Raw genomic sequence first — 18,750 nt, forward strand, 5'->3', positions numbered from 1 at the left:
TGTGGTGTTCCGTATTGTACCAGAAGCTCAACAAAAATCAGCCTTCCACAGGGTCTTACACCAGCCTCCTGAAAGGAAATTAATGGGGGGAAAAAAGAAAAATAAATTTATATATATATATATATATATATATATATATATATATATATATATATATATATCTTTTGTATTTTTGGTTTGAATTTTGGAATTTTGTTTTTAGCATTTAATAGAAAGTTAGGAGATGCGATTTAGTTATATATATATATATATATATATATATATATATATATATATATATATATATATATATATAGATTGACAAACATTAAACACTTCATACTCCATTCTAGAATACACACGATACACGTGATATGGTATATAGTATATAGTAGAGAAGTATATGGCCTTCTCAGAAAGCTACAGCTTGGTATATATTAGTCCACATCATTATAAAGCAGGTGGGAACCTCCATATGGATCTTCATGTTAAATCCCCCTGAAGCTTGTTTACTTACATGAGAAGGGAGTTTGTTTAGTAATATTGCCCTGAATGATAATATATTAAAGATGAATTGAACACATAATTTAGGGAGGTTAGCATTACAATATGGGTCTGCATAGTAGATACATATCTGACTGTAGTAAATGGGAATATTGTCGGATAGTGGCTGATGTGACAGATGAGATCATGATTGTATAGAGGCTTATACTGAAATAGTCACCAGTTCCTAAAGAGATACAAAAAATGGGAATGAAGTTGACAGAATGGAGCCCAGGAAAAGAATCCCCAGTGATGGCGATGATGATGACGGTGAGTATACTGGGCTCCGCCGATATACTGGCCATTAGTGGTAGGGATGCTGGAAGGGGAAGCTAATGGAGCAGCTCGCAGATCACTATCTCTAGTTTCAGGGAAAGAGAAAAGTTTATTTTCCCTCTAAATTTCCGCACTGGGGCGGGGACCTTTTTGAAGTGTAAATTTTTGGACTCAAAAGTTCTCTGTAAAGACAGAGGGGGAAAAGGTTAATTTAAAGTCTGGTGCAAGGAACTGAGCGAAGCAACCAACCCTAACCAGAAGGAAAAGCCCCAGCACCAAAGCTGGTGTGTCCAAAGACCGACAGTATGAGAGAGAGAGAGAGAGAGAGAGAGAGAGAGAGAGAGAGAGAGATGATACATTGGAGATAGATAATAGATAGATAGATAGATAGATAGATAGATAGATAGATAGATAGATAGATAGAAGATAGATAGATAGATAGATAGATGATAGATAGTTTAATTTTGGCATAATACACATAATAAAGTGAACATTTTGGACTGTACCTACAATAGTGGCAGATAGCAGCGAGTTGTAGTGGTCCCTGCTCAGATTTGTTGGTCAGTTACCTGCATAGTGTGAAAACTCTCACATTTAAACCAAATAGAGTCTTGTTGACGTCTAATGTGTTTTCCTCTCCCATCCCTTCAGTGGTTATAACATGGCACACATGCTTATTAGGTCACATGGCGATGCTCTCCATTAAACAGCATCACACATATGTACATATTATACACCAGATATTATAGCTTGTGAAGTGTATGCTAGAAGGACAAAACCTTGATACATAAAGCCCCATCTCTTGTATTTGCAGATTGGCGCCAATATGTAAAATGAGTGGTATTAGTGATGTAACAAGCAGAACTGATTGCAGATTTTGCATTATTATTATTATTATTATTATTATTATTATTATTATTATTATTATTATTACTACTACTACTACTACTACTACTAATAATAATAATAATAATAATAATAACAACAACAACAATAATCATTATCATTACTACTATTTAGTATGTATCACAATAATATAATTACATATGAAACAGGTGTAATGGCCACAAACGTCCAAGGAAGGCTCTTCGGAAAATATTGTTTATTGGTGCACAAAAAGGGCTGACAAAACACACAACAAAAATAGGTTTTCGCTCTGAAATAAAAGAACAAACCTCCGTTGATGCCAATGTAGGATGTGTAATAGTGGAAATTCCTAGCTCATTTCAAGTGTAGTTTTCCGCCGCTGGACTGGGTTAAAAAGTGCACTGAAAACTTTTTCCCTTCCTTAAATAGTCTGTAGAATTAAAAGCAGACCAGAGAGCGCCATCTACAGGTGACGCGGAGGAAACGTCAGCTCAAACTAATGCAGGTTGGTCACAGGCTTTTTAACTCAAGCTGGCATTTACACCACTTGCTGGCCACTTACATCTATTTACTGCAGACTGAACAAGAATGATATACAGTTTATATGAGGAGGAGGAAAACATGAGAAGCAGATCAGATGCGGATTGTATGAGTAGTGTGGGCTTGGGAGAGGGGGGTCTGCAGGTTCAGGGTGACTGCTCATAGGAGAGTTTAGTGTGGACAAGCAGCATGCACCAGTGGCTCTGTATGAGCCTTCAAATGACTAATAAGTGCTCTGTCTAAAGGGACTGGACATGTAATAATGTTTCATTAGAAAACCACTATGGGGTGAAAAAATAGAGACTTCTCATGCAGGTGACTTCCTTGGAAATTCAGGGGGAAAATGAACTTTACACTGTGTTCATATCATTGTGTCTGTGTGTTTGCATGTGGGTATATATATACCATCATCTCACCTACTAATACTATTAATATTACATCATGCAGAAGCTGTACATTATATATGAATTATATAGGCATAATATAGGAGCAGTATATAAGTGTTATCTAACCTTTCATATTTCTAAATAGATATGCTATGAGTTTTAGAAGTGTCAGCTCCTGGGTAGCAAATTCAGTGTATTCGTGTGTGTGTGTGTGTGTGTGTGTGTGCGTTGGATAAATACGTATTTAAACACTTAATGTGGTGGTGGCGGTAAAGTTATATATATATATATATATATATATATATATATATATAATATTTTTATTTTTTATTTTTTTATTTTAGATATATCCAGGTATTAGTACGTATAACCTCTTGTCTGTATGGGCTGTTTCTCTCTGCACTTGTTCTTTATCCATTTGTTATTGATCTCATCACACTAATGATAAATCGATGTAATCTCCACCACGGGGAATACATAATTTGCCTTTTTAATGGGCTGAGGAAAAGAAGAACTTTTTCTTGGTAGTTCCTTATATCTCCATCATGATCATCAATGCACTTATATACAGTACAGAGAGTCATTGTCAGGGTAATGAGACTGAAAGTGTTAATAAGCAATAGAAACTCTCTAGCGAGGAGTGTTGTCCCCTGTCCAGCTTCTCTTATCTGCTAGTTTTCTCTGTGTCTGCTAATACAGTGTGTACCCCAGTGCCACCCTCCTGTGCCTGCTGCCCCCCTCCTCTGTGCTCTGCTTGAAGTGGCAGGCTAATGCCAGGGACCTCCTTACTAGGGCTCCAGCTTTTTGCATTGGCGAATCACCGAGTGGTGGAATCTATTCCCTTTGTCTGACAAGTCATCCATCTCCCAGCTCCAGGGGGAGGGCAGTGAGTGTGTGAGTGGATGTGTAGGGAGGGGGGGGGGGCAGCTTTTAGAGAGACACACACAGGGAGAGGAGGCTCCATTCTCCAGCCAAACCTCCTAGCACACACATCCCACCTTAAAGTGACAACTTCAGCTTCATCTTAGTAAAGACCCTGCTCTGCCCCCTGATATTCTGCACACCCCTGGATTGTTTTCTTCTCTGTAACTTTGCTTTGAAGTCCAGACAACTCCAACCAAAGACCCAGAGGACAGCACAAGTCTTGGCGAGGCCACCTTCTATCATCCATTGCTCCCAAGTATCCTGTGATCCCCTGCAGCCCTGGTCCAGAGCTCCCCCAGGCTCAGGCAGCAGCCATGAGAAGCTGCATCTGCTGCCCACAGACTGACTCTTCTTCCTAGGAAATCTGAAGGACTTTATCCATCTCCAGAGAATCTGCAGCCCGGCTTGTCCCAAGAGCTGACAATCGATCCTGGTTACTGCTCCCAGCTCTCAACCCAGGGGGGAGAGGGGAGACAGGCTGAGCTTTTAAACAAGTGCAGAATATTTTCTTCAAGTCTTGAAGTTCAGTCCAGAGGCGAAACGGCGACTACAGCCGAATTCCTGCCTTTCATTTGCCTCCCCATGGATATGCATTGCAAGGCAGACCCCTTCTCGGCCATGCACCGTGAGTACTGGAGCCCGGCTCCTATGCATTTCATATTCTTCATATATTCTTCATACACCATTCATTAGATTAGTGACCATGACCAAGTCTGCTATACACTGCAAGCTGGTGCCAAGCATGCCCACGGCTCCATCTACATGCCCTGCAAGCCGGTGTCCAGCCCTGTGCACACTGCCAGCCAGCGACCACCTATGCCCCCTGCTCCATCCACCTCCACTAGTCACCATCCCCTTCCTGCAGCCACACATCGTCCTTATGTTACTAATAGAAATGACCAAAAAAACTGCGACAATTTTGCAGCTTAGTAAAATCAGCTACAATATAGCCGAATATAATCTTTATTTAGTTTTACAAAACCCTTGAAAGAACAATGAACCATGTTCCAACAATCACCTAATAAATAGAAATAATATTAGCAGCCCCATCATTTTATTCTATAATGAAGAAATAATAAATCGCATAAACAGAAAAATATTTACCAGAAACAAAGCCTTAAATAATAGAAAACATAGAGGGTATAAGACACACAAGGATTGTAGCAGATTAATATAGGATTTCTCATTGTTTGTATTATTTCTGGTAGTTATTTAAACACCAAGAAATAAAATACAAAACAATGTATAAAAAAAAAAATCTATTTTTTTTTTTTTTTTGCAAAATTACTATTTTTAAGAGCTGCTAAAATGCGATTATAGGGGCTAAATGCATATACTATAGATATCGCTGGTAATACTGGATCTCTAAAGATTTATGAAGGCACTGGGAGACTGAGCTCATAAGGAAAACTTATAGAAATATTTTATAGCATTGTAAATATTCTTACCAAAATTTAAAAAAACGACAACTGTATTTATGTTTTTTTTTTCTTAAACTAAAAACCTAGCTGCACCTGTGCGGTTCTTCAAGGTACTAAACACGTTTCTATTAATGTAAATACAGACTTTTATAGAAAGCCTGAATAAATATTAGGAATATATGGAATAAATACAAAAATGTCATATATATATATATATATATATATATATATATATATATATATATATTATAATATATATATCTCCTGACAACATAGACAACAAGCAGTTATTGTAGCCAATAAGTAAATAATTCATGGGTAATCTTTTTTGCATCTGTTGCCTTTTAATAATATGTAATAGGAGTTATCAGAGGGGCAGTGAATTATTTATCACAGAGGTGCTGAGAAAATTACTGCTGGTAACTGTATAGCTCATGTGTAGAGAATACGAGGATACATGGAGATGATGATGAGGATGGGAAGAAGAGCCCAGGACAATCTCACACATAGACTAGGATGGCAGGCCAGCTGGAATGGCACATCTTTGGGGAGAACTGGATTTGTGCATTGGATCGATGGAAGGGCAATGAGAGTTTCCTCAAGTTCACAGTCAATAAGTCACTGTCAGCTGCTCAGGAGAGAAACTGTGCCAGATAGATAGAAAAATAGATAGATATTAGATTGATAAAAAGATGCACAGTCCCAATGTTATCACAAATATATTTATATACATATTTGCCTTCTCCTTTGTTTGTAGAATATATATATATATATATATATATATATATATATATATATATATATTTATATATAATATGTGTGTTTTGTAGACTTCTACATTTGCCTGTGTATAGTCCTGCTATGTACCTGATGCAGTGCCGTACCCCTATATACTACAGTAGCCATAAGGCAATGGTGTTATTAAATGTATAGAGCAGGGCGCATGCTTGGCGCTATTAATAGTGATGGGTCACGTGTTGTTGTTGCTCCCTCCATATATATGGGGGATACTGGTGGTGGGCATACGCTGGCTGAGTGGCCTGGTCCCTGGGAGCAGGCAGCACGTGTTTGCCCAGGATCTCCTCCTGTAGTAATGCAGCTCATCTGTGACATGTTCTCACTGGCAATATCAGCACACAAAAAGCAATGTACCGTAAGCTTCTGTGCATGCCCTGCTCTGTATACACTATATACACTTACTGGTTTAGGGTATCAATTTGACATAGAAATAAAAAAAATCTATTAGGCAGATAGAGATGTATTGGAAGGTCTCATCATGTTAGTGTCTATCTAATGATTTTTCCCATTTCTTCTCTCTTTGTGTCTCCTCTTTTCTTTTTCATCTTCCATCTTCCCCAGCAGGGCATGGGGGTGTGAACCAGCTCGGGGGGGTATTTGTGAATGGCAGACCTTTACCTGATGTGGTGAGGCAGAGGATAGTGGAGCTGGCCCACCAAGGGGTGAGACCCTGCGACATCTCTAGGCAGCTGAGGGTCAGCCATGGCTGTGTCAGCAAGATCCTGGGCAGGTAAGACTACTTACAGCTTCTTCTACAATGTATTCAGAGGATTACTTGGAAAGGAGAGGCAATTATCCGTAAAATTATACATATATATATATATATATATATATATATATATATATATATATATATATTTCTCGCACTGAGCTGCAGAATAAGCCCCATTATAGAGGCTAATGTATGCATCCTCCATTAATAGTCTCCCATCATTGCTGGATTTCTATCATTCTCCCTCCCTGTCGCCTTATTTGCTGCACTGCTTATTCCAGTGACATTACATGGCTTTAATAGCAATTATACATTGATTTTTAAATTAGCTCCAATTCTCTAATGCAAAAAAAAAAAAAAAAAGTCGCTGTTTTCCCATTAGTATTCTAGAATCCTCACCTGCTGTATTGAAATCGGACGATCTGATCTTGCATAAAAATTGTGCAATCTGTTCCCCCCCCCCCCCCTATCTGTATATACCTATCTCTCTATTTATAGTGTTTGTATGTGCGAGTCTTACTATGATGGTGTGCTCTATGCAGGTACTATGAGACCGGCAGCATCAAACCAGGAGTAATTGGAGGATCGAAGCCGAAAGTAGCAACACCGAAAGTAGTAGATAAAATAGCAGAATACAAGAGGCAAAACCCAACCATGTTTGCCTGGGAGATCCGGGACAGGCTGCTAGCAGAAGGCATCTGTGACAATGACACTGTGCCCAGCGTCTCCTCCATTAACAGGTACAACCTGACCATGATCCCCCTATCTGCCATGCTGTCCATTATTCTCTGACCCTTCACCTGACCCTGTGCTGCATTACACTGCTCAGCTTCTTGTCTCCTCCATGCATTGCTTTATACTTAGTACACTTGGAGGTAGCTGGAAAGAACTAGTCTGTCTTCTGTTGGGTCCATGATTGAATTGTTTCCCTTGCATCTGGTGTAAAATGTCACTTTTGCTGCCTTGCCTTTGTTTATGAGTATATTCCATCTAATGTTTAGTGTTCTCAGTAATTAAGAATTTAACAGCTCCCAAATTTACAGACAATCACCAGAGTCTCAGCTACTGAACCATTAAAATACCAATGTGTATTTATCTTAACCAAACAGACTTCAAAAAAGTAGCAAATGCAAACACGTGTAAAATGGGAGCAGGATTACAGGGGATACAGTCTGTAACCAAAACTTCTCTTTCTTAGGAAAACATTCGCTGCTGGCCATAATGACTGCTGTTATAGGATTACACCTGCCCATAGCCCATTGTTGCTCTGCTAAGTAGTGAGCTTCACTAGATCACCTATGTGTCCATTTAGGATATAGAAGCAATACATTGTTTACACTGAAATAACACTTATTTATAAATATAGATTCATATATTTATAAACATGAAAGTCTCAAACTCTACTGCGTGGAATGATGGGATGTTTTCAGATGTATTATTCTAATATATCCATATATATCTTTATCCATATGGATGTGTGTATTGCCACTCTGGCAGTATATATTCCTACACACCACAGCCACTAATGTATATAGTCGCCCTTATGTCTTAAGTACAGCACATAAATGCATTGTTTTGCTATCCTTTCATCATAAGATCTGTGACATTGCTATTATAGATTCAAAAGCATAACTAAGAAAAGGGAACGGCTATAATTGCTAATGCCAAGCAGAAAGGCAGCAGAAAATACAATTTAGATATTATCTGTTCCAATTGCTCTGGCATCCTACGTAAATGTTTTTAATATTTCACAAATGACATGGAATTATCCCAAGTCATCTCGCAAGCAGCAGGTAAAATTAACTGCTGGAATGTACCTTGGCTCAAAAAGAATCCCTGAGACATACATGCGCTGTAATATACTGCTGGGCTACTTGACGAAATTATTCCTGTGTGTGCCATCTGTATTAAAATGGTTATTAAGATATGAACAGGGTAACATAATACTGATAGACTAATTATACACCTTCCTATAAACTCTCCCCTTTCATTTTTTTTCTTCTAGCTTATTTGACTTTGGTAGGCGGAAAAAAAAATAATAATAAAAAAAAAAATTACAAAAAAGTAATATAGCTTGTTGTAGATGCTGTAGAAAGAGAGATGCACACAATTGTGGAGTTGATGGATAGAGAATACATAAGTTATTGCTTTAAACTACAGTATATTGTCACTGCTTGGATATACTGGAGACAAGTTTACATATTTATGTCACAGACCCAGTCAGCCAATGTTAAACTGGTGGAATATTTTAGTACTGTAGAATGTGAGTATAATGATTAACACACAACTTTCTGTAATTTTGCCTACCATCCAATGAAGCATTTTAATCTTTTGTTGACCCGCCTCTGGTTAAAGGCCTACTCTATTTCAAAAGATTATTCTTATATATAATATATACAAGACAGTACAGTGAATGCATGATATAAGATGCGCTGATTTTTAAAAAAATTTCTTGGCTTTAGCGGATTGTGTTTTATGTATAATACACGCACTATCTTTAGTATAGCTTAAAATCGCCTTTTTTCCATATCCGCTCTTAAACATGTAGTTGGGTGACTAGATGGTTATTTTAGTGGAATCCATACTAAGACTTTTTCAAGCAATGGGGCCTACGATAGAATATAACAAAGCCAGCAACTATGAGTTACAGTTTCTTATAAAGTTTTTCTCCTAGCCTATGATAAAACACCTATTTACAGATGTAGCAGGGGTGAATTTGTCATTTGACTCCATGCCACTGCATTAGTAACGCTATCAGTTGAGATGATAAAGTACATGCAGACCAATGTAAAACCAAAGACGCCACATTGGGATATGATCTGTGTTGAATGATTAACTCAGTTCTGCTACATCTGTATTTCCAGGAATGAAAGAACAAGCTAGAAAGGAATTACATGACATTAGATAACCCCTTGGTCCTGATTTGATGACTTTTATTGGTAGAAAATGTAGAGGAAAAGCAAATTAAATTAATTTAAGAATAGAAGAGAAATAAATGTTCAACTAATCACTAATATTACAGTGATAATGGTGACAACGTAGCGCCTGAGGGTACTGCCATATAGGTATGAATGTATCTAAATATATTGCGGTGTATATATAGATCCATATTTTATTGCTGACTTTAGTGTTATTATATAGAAATAGTTGTAGCGATAAAATAAGTATATACATTTGGGACATTACACCCTATTAGCCAGTGATTACATCATGGACCTTAACTTTTTATAAATTTTTAAATGATGTAATTTTAATCTCGATGCTCTGACTTTGTGCACCAGGATGACTTTTTCATCAAATGTGAGAACTATCTAAAATTTTTGAAACATGAAAACTTTGCGGCACTTAAGAACATTTTGAAAATTTTATTTATATATTAGTCTGATGATTACAAAAGGAATTCTTAAAAAATCTGCTCTTGTCACTTGTAGCTGAGAAAAATATTTCAAGGGAAATGTATTGGAGTCACAAAGATTAATTATGGTGTTCTGCGTGGTGAAAGAAACAAAACACTTTCTTCAGATTGTTAGTGCATTCGCATTTGTAATGTTTCACGGAATGGTAGTTGTACCTTACAGGGTGTTATAAGACTCTTATCTAGTTAGTTTAACGTTTTGTACTTTTCGCTTTTGTTCTTCATTTTATTTTATTTTTGCTCTATTTTTCTTGTGCTGTGTCCTATTTTATTACCTGTAAATCCAGTAGCTGTGTGTCAATGATAAACTGAGATTGTTTACATATTTCTAATAATAATTGATGTCTATTTATTAAATTACATTTGCACATTTCTACATTCAAGCATTAAAGTTTTTTAAAGCTTTAATATAAATAATTAAAAAAAAACCTGGGCAGTGTGGTTACTTTTTGCCCTACATTTTCTTTAAGCCGACTATGCTGCGTTATGTAAAATCCCAAATCATTTGGCAGCTGAATATTTCCTAAAATAACAGAATTTTTTTTTTTTTTACATTTTATAGAACATTATATTCTGCCAGTAATGTAATATTAAAAAAAAATAATAATCAAGTAGTGTTTTATGAAGGCCAATATTAGGTTAAAAACAAAGAGTATGAGAGTATGAGGGAGCGGGACAGAAGCAAAATGAGTAGACTGTTAGCTCAACACCAGCCCATGGGGAGTATGGTGGCTCAGTGGTTAGCACTGTTGCCTTGCAGTGCTAGGATTCTGTGTTTGTGTGAACCAAGGGAAAAATCCCCATGGAATTTGTATGTTCTTCCGGTGTTTGCTTGGGTTTCCTCTCAAACTCTAAAAAGGTTAGTCTGGAATTGAGGTTGTGAGCGCCAATGGAGACAGGGGCTCACGTGAGTGATGGCAATCTTTATAGAGCGCTGCAGAATATTTGGGCTTTATATCACTATAATAAGTGAAAAATGTTGAACTTGATGCCGCGGCAACTCATCATACTTTTGCTTTCTATGTTACGTTTATACGGTAATATTTAAAAGATGCGGTTGTTATGAAAGCCATGTACAATTGGTTGCTTTATGATTACTTATAGCGAGGTACAAGTAAGCCGCCATTATTCTTTCCCTACATGTGAGGTGTGGTGCAACAAGTGCACCAAATGCATAATCCATATCTTTGGTGACCCATGATTACTTCCAATGCCAAATATGTAACATTTTAATATTAGAAAGGAGATATACTAAAAGTGTCTTGCATGAATGATAAATCCTCCTCTATTTATGCTCTTAACAATGTGATATTTTCCTACCAACAGTTTGTTGTTCATATCAAGTGAGCGACCACAGTTCTCTCTATAGCAGGAGTGTCGAACTCTGACCCTCCAGCTGTGACAAAACTACCATTGCCATCATGCCTGGACAGCTAAATCTTTGGCTTTGGCCGTCTAGGCATGATGGGAATTGTAGTTTTGCAACAGCCGGAGAACCACTTGTTTGACACCGCTGTTCTATTGCTTAAATTAGCTGTTGACTTAGAGATTATAAATGCATGTATCATTATGTATACATGAATATACGCTTTGGCTACCTATAATTGGTTATTTTTTTGTCTATTCAGTCTACGAAAAATTGTAATTGTAATTTAAAAGGTTTTCTTATTATGTACCCCGAGACAGATGTATAGGTCAAAGGAATACAAAAAATACATGTGAAACTAAGGCTATACCTAGGCACTTAGATTAGGAGCGCTTGAACACTAAAAGCGGAAAACTCAAGATGGTAATCACATCAGATATGAACTACATCCATAATACCATAAATGTGCCAGGTAACCTTTCAATACCCTACCGAATACACCACCCAAGTCCACTTATTAATGTCCTTTCAATGCAGCGCAGTTCATCAAGGGTGGTCTAGAATGCAATCCTATCCCATATTTGCAACAATTGGCCCATAGAGAGGTAGATTTAGATCAGAGACCAGCAGAAAACCTTCTGTCTGTGTAAAAACCAATCAATAACATGGTAACCAGATACACTGCCACTGGGTAACACACAGAAAAATAGTTCAATACAGAAATTCTTCAATGGGAAGTATACATTCCAATGGATGCATGCACAACATATAATACTGCATAGATAGGGTATGGATTGGCTTTCTAGCTAAATATGCCTTATTATTCTATAATACAAAAAAAGGTCTTCTCCTCATCACCAGGCCAATTCTAATAGACTGTGGCTACAAGTACAAATAGCACTTTAATACAATAGAACTATCCCCAAGGGACCTTTACTCCTCAATAACTCATCCGCCACTTAATCTAGTCAGTCTATTAAATCTGTCTAAATATTCAATGTTAACATAGAAATAAAGAATTTCATCTAAACTTCTAGACTTTTGCATGTGATTAAACCTGTTTCCTCTGCCAGAGGATATGTATTCATTTCCCTATTATTTGACTAGATCATGCTTCATTCCTTAGCTGTTGATTAAATATCAGACCAACCAAAGACCAGAAATATTCACCGCTTTCACCGGGGTATTAGTTCTTTGGTCTGCACATATAGTATGCATGTAAACTTGATAAATGAATTGTAGTAAATATATAATATGTATAGAAATAGGTAATTATAAGTATATATCCAAGTATCTAAGTATCTATAAGTATCTAAATGTATCTATCCAATTAGAATTATAATCCATACTACAACATTTTTTACTTTTATGTTAAAGTTGCATGCCGGTACAATATAGAAATGATGCTGTTTAATGTATGAAACACTGTTAGTTTCAAAGGTAGATGACATTTTTATAATAGTAAATTGTCCATCTAAAAGTCCTAAGTGATACATGCATTTAAATGATGAGACTGTTTCCCCCCCCCCTCTACTAATACTGTTGGCGTAGAGGGTAGAGAGTAAGGAGTCAGGTGCAAATCCCACCCATCTGTGCAGAGCATTAATGAACTTTGCACTGTAACTAGGGGTCATTCTTCCATTACACTGGCATCAGCATAACATTTTAATGAGATGTTTAGAGAGCGGGCTGCCTCACAAGAGACAAGTGCACGCGCGCGCGCGCACACACACACACACACACACACACACACACACACACACACACACACACACACACACTCACTCTCACACACACACACACTCACACACACACAAAAAGTGAAGAAAAATTCATTTCATGCACTGTGGCTGCTTAAGAAAGGGCAGTCTGAGCAGGATCCAGCATATGTATGTGATAAATGTTAACTGTGCATTAATCGTATTAAAGAGGCACCTATAAACTTTTCATTTCTAATTAAATTCAGCTTGGCGATTTCTCTTTTTTTTTTTGCTTCTAGAAACCCAGCACTCTATAGGCCTATTGTTTATGTGGAAAATTAAAATGCAAATACAATGGGATTTATTTCCATTACTGGTATGATATGCTGGGATCCTCTGTTTAACAGCCTGCAATTATTTAAACCCAGGGTGATTTTTTTCCCCCTCCTGGCTTTCCTAGGGCATTGTTCTTTTTCATGCAAGGTCATATCCCCATTGCATGTCCAAATCCTTGCAAAAATAAATAAATAAAGCGTTCCAAAGCGCGCGGCTACATTACAAAGCAATATCCTCCAAGTATGGCCATGCTGATTGTTGTTAAGTGAATAAGGTTAGGTTTCAAAGAGACCATAGAACAAAACCTCGATGAAATAGACATTACGGCAAATTACAAACCTTATTTTCCTGCTAACACTGTGTATCAGTAATAATAATAACAATATGAAATTGGATAATTATAATAATGACGATACTTACATTTTTTATGGGGCTAGGCTTAAACTGAAAACTAGCACTGCTGAATGAACATATCCTCTATTTGTCTTAAACAGATTCGAGAGGCTGCCGCTGTCCGCATAATGACCTCAAAAAGGATTTTCTTGCCAATATGATATTAAATTGACATAGTGCAATGAACCATAAAAAGGCACAGAGGTGTATGTATATTATAAAATAGACTCTGAACCTATATGCAGAGCAGTGAGAGATATTCCGCCAGACTCTCAGCTTTTTATCTTTCTAAAGCACCCACCCATGCGTTACGCCACTAAAATATGGAAATGGGCGCCAGGTTAATTTCACTGTGGCAAAATGCTGTTTGCATATAATACAACTGTGTAGTGCCTTTTCAGCAGAAAGTATTTGCACAGTAAGGAAACATAGGGTCAGCAATGTGTTTATGGATTTCTGACCAATAATACTGAGTCTGCCTATGCATTCAGCAAAAAGGTACTAGCTCCAATTATGACATTATGACGAGAATGGGCTAGATGACTGTGAACCCATCCAGATACACCCATGCCACTAGATTATGAATAAACAAATGAATATAATAACTCCGCTAGTAATAATAATAATATAGCATTGGCAGTGCCCGTCGATCTGGCCACAGTGGCAAATTAGTCAAAACAAATCCATTCTCCAAAACCTTCTATTTTATGCCTTTGAACATTCAGCGCTCTCCCTGGAGTATTGGTAAAGGCCATTACAGAAGCAAATGTGTTAGGTAAAAAAAAAAAGCCGAATGTAACGGGCAGTGTGGCGGTCTTTATTTTATGTGCACAGTCCCACTGCACGGTGAATGTTATGGCTGCTATAAAATGAAAGCACTTGTTCATATAACACATTGTTTTTACTATTGCTTTATAATTTAAGATTTGCTTAAATACATGGCAAGCATTGATCAGGCCTGGCAGCCAAAATAAAGACCTGTGTGTCTCACCATTAAGCTAACGCCATGAGCAGCCATTTTTTTCTAGTCTGTTGTTACAGGGGACAAAATATTCTAGGTGGATGACGTAATTGATAATGGAAGTATCTGAAACCCAAAAAGTCCTAAACTTATAATGTTTAACCACAGGTTGTATGCCATTTCTTGTTGATGCCCATAACCATCTTTGCTAAGTAGTATTACTAAGCGATTGTCTTACTGGAAATATGTATATAGTGACCATCTGTTTCAGAAGACCACCCCCTCATCCAGATCAGGTTTATGGATTGGATTTTTAGTCCACCCTAGATTATGCTTAGCCGCCATTTTCCTTGACAACACCCCCCCCCCCCCCCCCATGGACATAACCTATGGACAAATTCAATGCATGTATCGAAAAAACCTTTCACAAAATTGCCAATAGCGTAACAAAATTTTCTAGTGGTCATACCTTCAATATAATGACTTGAGTGTAAGGCTATTTTCCCACTTCGGGAACATATTGGGGAAAGGGGTCAATCTTGTAGTATAGACGGCCGCTAATAAAGAACATGATCATTGTTAGCGGCCGTCTATATAACGAGACATCTGCCTTCCTACGATATATTCCCTAATTGGCAACATAGCCTAAATCCAGTTGGCATACCAAGAGGAATATAAACACGACTGCTTATTATTTCCTAACAAATTATAGATTTGAGCAGGCCATTTGAATTTTTTTTTAACAATGTACAAATTATCATCAAGTGTAGTCCCCACAAAAGCATCAATGGTTTTCTTAACATCATAACATCTATACTTCCTATAATCTCAGTGCAGTGCTCCATATTTATAAAGAGCAGGATAGGCTTGTTGGGATCGATCCATCATACAGACAATGGCGCAGCCATATTACATGCAGCTTATATTATCCTCATCCATAAGGGAAAGAGACCTTCTCAGGAAGGAGACATGGCTCCCCTCTCTTTGAGCACACAAGCTGCATTGGCACACCTGTGTCATTATTTATGTCAAACACATAGAAAATGTTAAATGTCACCCAGGCATAATGAAAAATGGAACATTCAGTGCACAAATTAATTAAATAGTAACCCAGCCCATGAAATGTTAACAGTAATGATCAAGCATATAGCAGCAAACAGACTAAAGCTACCGAGATAAACATGGCGTGTACACAGCATAGTAAAAAGCTAAGTCAGTGTTAAGGTACACTTACAATGTTTCTCTTTAAAAGACCAAATTATTTCTTCTTTTTTGCTTTTGTCGTAGATTAACTATGAAACAGTTAATGTACATTATAAAGGGGAAGTTTATTGGGAGTGGTGGGATGGGGCCACTTTATCATCTCCATGAGTTTATTAGGGTCCAATTACGCCCATGTCCAGGTGTGAAATTCTGGATGTTGTGGATGTAGGGAGAAAAGAAGTGCAAAGAAAAGACAAGCTTGCCCCCGGGTAAAGGGGGATGGCAGGTCAACATTCTGTGAAACTTGGGCAATAATAACATAAGCATGACACCGAACATAGGAACTTTTGTTCTAAATGAGAACATTTATTTACAGTTGAAAATAATTTTCAAGGCTAATTCTAGGCTCCTTATAATCAGTATAGCAACAATTGAACGTCCATGCGGGGTTGCCCATACTGGTGTTCTTTCTTATTTTCTGGGTACAGAAGAGTTTAACAGTTCTGTTAAGGACCTCAATGTTTGGTGCACACTGTACACCTATCCCCCAAATATCCAGGAGGCCTTCTCTTAGCATGGCTTAACATCCTGAGCACTTTCCCACTGAAAAATGACAAGCTGTCTATTAATGGCCAACACATGTCTAATGTTTAACCAGTACTGGGAGTGCCATAGCCGTAGAGCTTGGGCCCAATGCCCTCTGCTAGCTGAATGACCTGGAGATGTTAGTGTTAAAAGAGAACTTGCATGGACAGATCCTACACACTGTTAATGCAACACCTCAGGGTGGAGTCACCATTGCACCACACTGTTATACTTTAACTACTTCCTTTCTAGAAGGGCCAATTTAGAAGTGGTATGTCTCCTTAGGTTTATTCCTTAGGGTCTAATATTGATAGATACATTTGTTATACAGTAATTTTAATGACCCTCATTTTTTTAACCTGTTGTTGAACATTATGTAAAGTGGAGGACCGTTTGTTTATATATATGGTCTTGCTTGTGCATCTTTGTACAAAATATTGTGTACAATTTTGTATATTGGCACAATCCCTATTGTACGACTGCCCTTATCTGACTGAAAATAAAGTAATATGTCCGCAAATATGGAGCATTAACAGCCTGCTATAATACATTTATTCTATGAGACCAGTTATATAAGACTTTTCATAGCGATGATTGTTCTCCGTTACATACTTACCTAGGATTATGTCCTACTGTAGGCTTAGGCCAAGCATATTTGACTATAGGCACATAGCAATACTTTCATGGCAGTGAGAGATCTATGGAAATAAACAGCATTATTGCCAGTAGTTATCATTTATAAACTGCTGACATCTTCGGAAATACAGATCAACTGGATTATGATTGACTGAACGACACAGCCTGACCTGGCCCATACAAGCTATTGACTCGAGCATGCCATTACCTTATGTTGTGACAACTGACATCAGCACTTAGTGATTCTCACTGAACAATTCATATTGACAAAACTAGTGATTTTAGTAAGCTCTGCCTTCACTTTCTATTATTATTTAGAGGTAGTCATTATGTGACAGACATTGAACTGCTAGTAATAGGGCAGGGACTCTATAAACATCTGTTGATGTGTTTGATCTAAACAGTTCTATACGCTTGGTTTCAGAATAATCAAAGAAGGGGGACTTGTAGAAAAAGAAATACAATCACTTTTTTTCATAGAAGATCAGTTGTTATTAAAATTGACGGACAGTGAAGCACAGCTGTGTGAGTGCAAAGGAATCCCCATTATTTGGCATAGGATTCTGTGCATATCCATTATAGACACAATCCAAGGCCACTCATACTGGGTGTTCAGTGAGTATTGATTTGGTCTGCCAGCAATTTTAATATTTCTTCAGGGACTTTCTAGCATCGGCAGTTAATTCACCCTCCCAAATTGCTTATTCAATAGAACGAACATGACTCCTGAATAAAGTCCCTGAATTTATGTGAATGGCACAAGGCAGGCGGTCAATCAATTCTTATGGAGCTAAGTTAAAAATATAAATAAAGTATTGACTCTTGTTTTCTTATCTATACTTATAGGAGGTGATAACAATATATATATATATATTATATATATATATATATATATATATATATATATATATGCTCTAACACTGTCCTTTGCATGAGGCTAGTATTTCTTCTTCCAAGAGAGCAAGCACATAAAGGACCCTTTTGGTTTTGCAGAACTAAACCAAAATGTGTCTGAATGGGAGAGTCAGATCAACACTGGAGGTCTACTAAAGCCATTGTTAGATTCCATTGATAAGAACACCTTAGGGGAAAGTCTGCAACAATGGCCTCTGCTCTCCTAATCTGAACAAATGCCATCCATTCTGTAACAGCACAGCATAGAGCAGAATTAAAACAAAGCTACAGCAGGAATGTCCTCTAGGCCTTTCATTTTTTTGTAGGCTGAGATTTAACAAAAAATTAAAAGCTATGAAAACTTTTGCACTGATTTTTTTGTCTTGGATTTATTCCCTTAATTGTAAATGAATCCGAGTCCTAAAAAGTCTTCATTAGAAATTTCCTATCATTTAGCTGCTGCTGAGTGAAAGATAAACCCATTGGTCAGACTAGCAGCAGGGGGTTGGGTGAGCTATATACCAACTGAGATAGTGGACAATGAGGAGGAAAATCTTAAAGGGCAATTTGCACAGGCTGAAGAAAGAGAGGAGAGCAGGTAAAAGGCAATCTGCTGGGGAGAATCATACAGGCTGTCTACAAGTATAGAGAGAAAATACAGTTAACACAGCAAGCTGGAGAAGCAAATGAAAGAAAAAAATAATAAAGACCTATGGGGAATTTAACAAAGCAATATTACAAATAATTTTAAAAGGGTCCATAGCCTATTAAAAACACATATTAAAATGTAGTTTATGTAGAGATCAGGGACTTTT

General features: G+C 37.4%; 1 protein-coding gene across 2 annotated transcripts in view; it reads left to right on the forward strand.

The window, feature by feature from the left end:
- The first annotated feature begins 4,056 nt into the window (after positions 1 to 4,056).
- PAX2 (paired box 2) overlaps positions 4,057 to 18,750 on the forward strand; it is a 55,334-nt gene continuing 40,640 nt past the window's right edge. For both annotated transcript variants that reach the window (XM_069979156.1, XM_069979157.1), the window contains exons 1-3: positions 4,057 to 4,140; positions 6,296 to 6,464; positions 6,989 to 7,186. In XM_069979156.1, coding sequence (XP_069835257.1) covers positions 4,098 to 4,140; positions 6,296 to 6,464; positions 6,989 to 7,186 — 410 coding nt within the window. In that variant the 5' untranslated portion in view covers positions 4,057 to 4,097. The remainder of the gene's footprint in view (positions 4,141 to 6,295; positions 6,465 to 6,988; positions 7,187 to 18,750) is intronic.

This window comes from Dendropsophus ebraccatus, chromosome 8, assembly GCF_027789765.1.
Source record: "Dendropsophus ebraccatus isolate aDenEbr1 chromosome 8, aDenEbr1.pat, whole genome shotgun sequence".
In the NCBI taxonomy this organism is placed as follows: domain Eukaryota; kingdom Metazoa; phylum Chordata; class Amphibia; order Anura; family Hylidae; genus Dendropsophus; species Dendropsophus ebraccatus.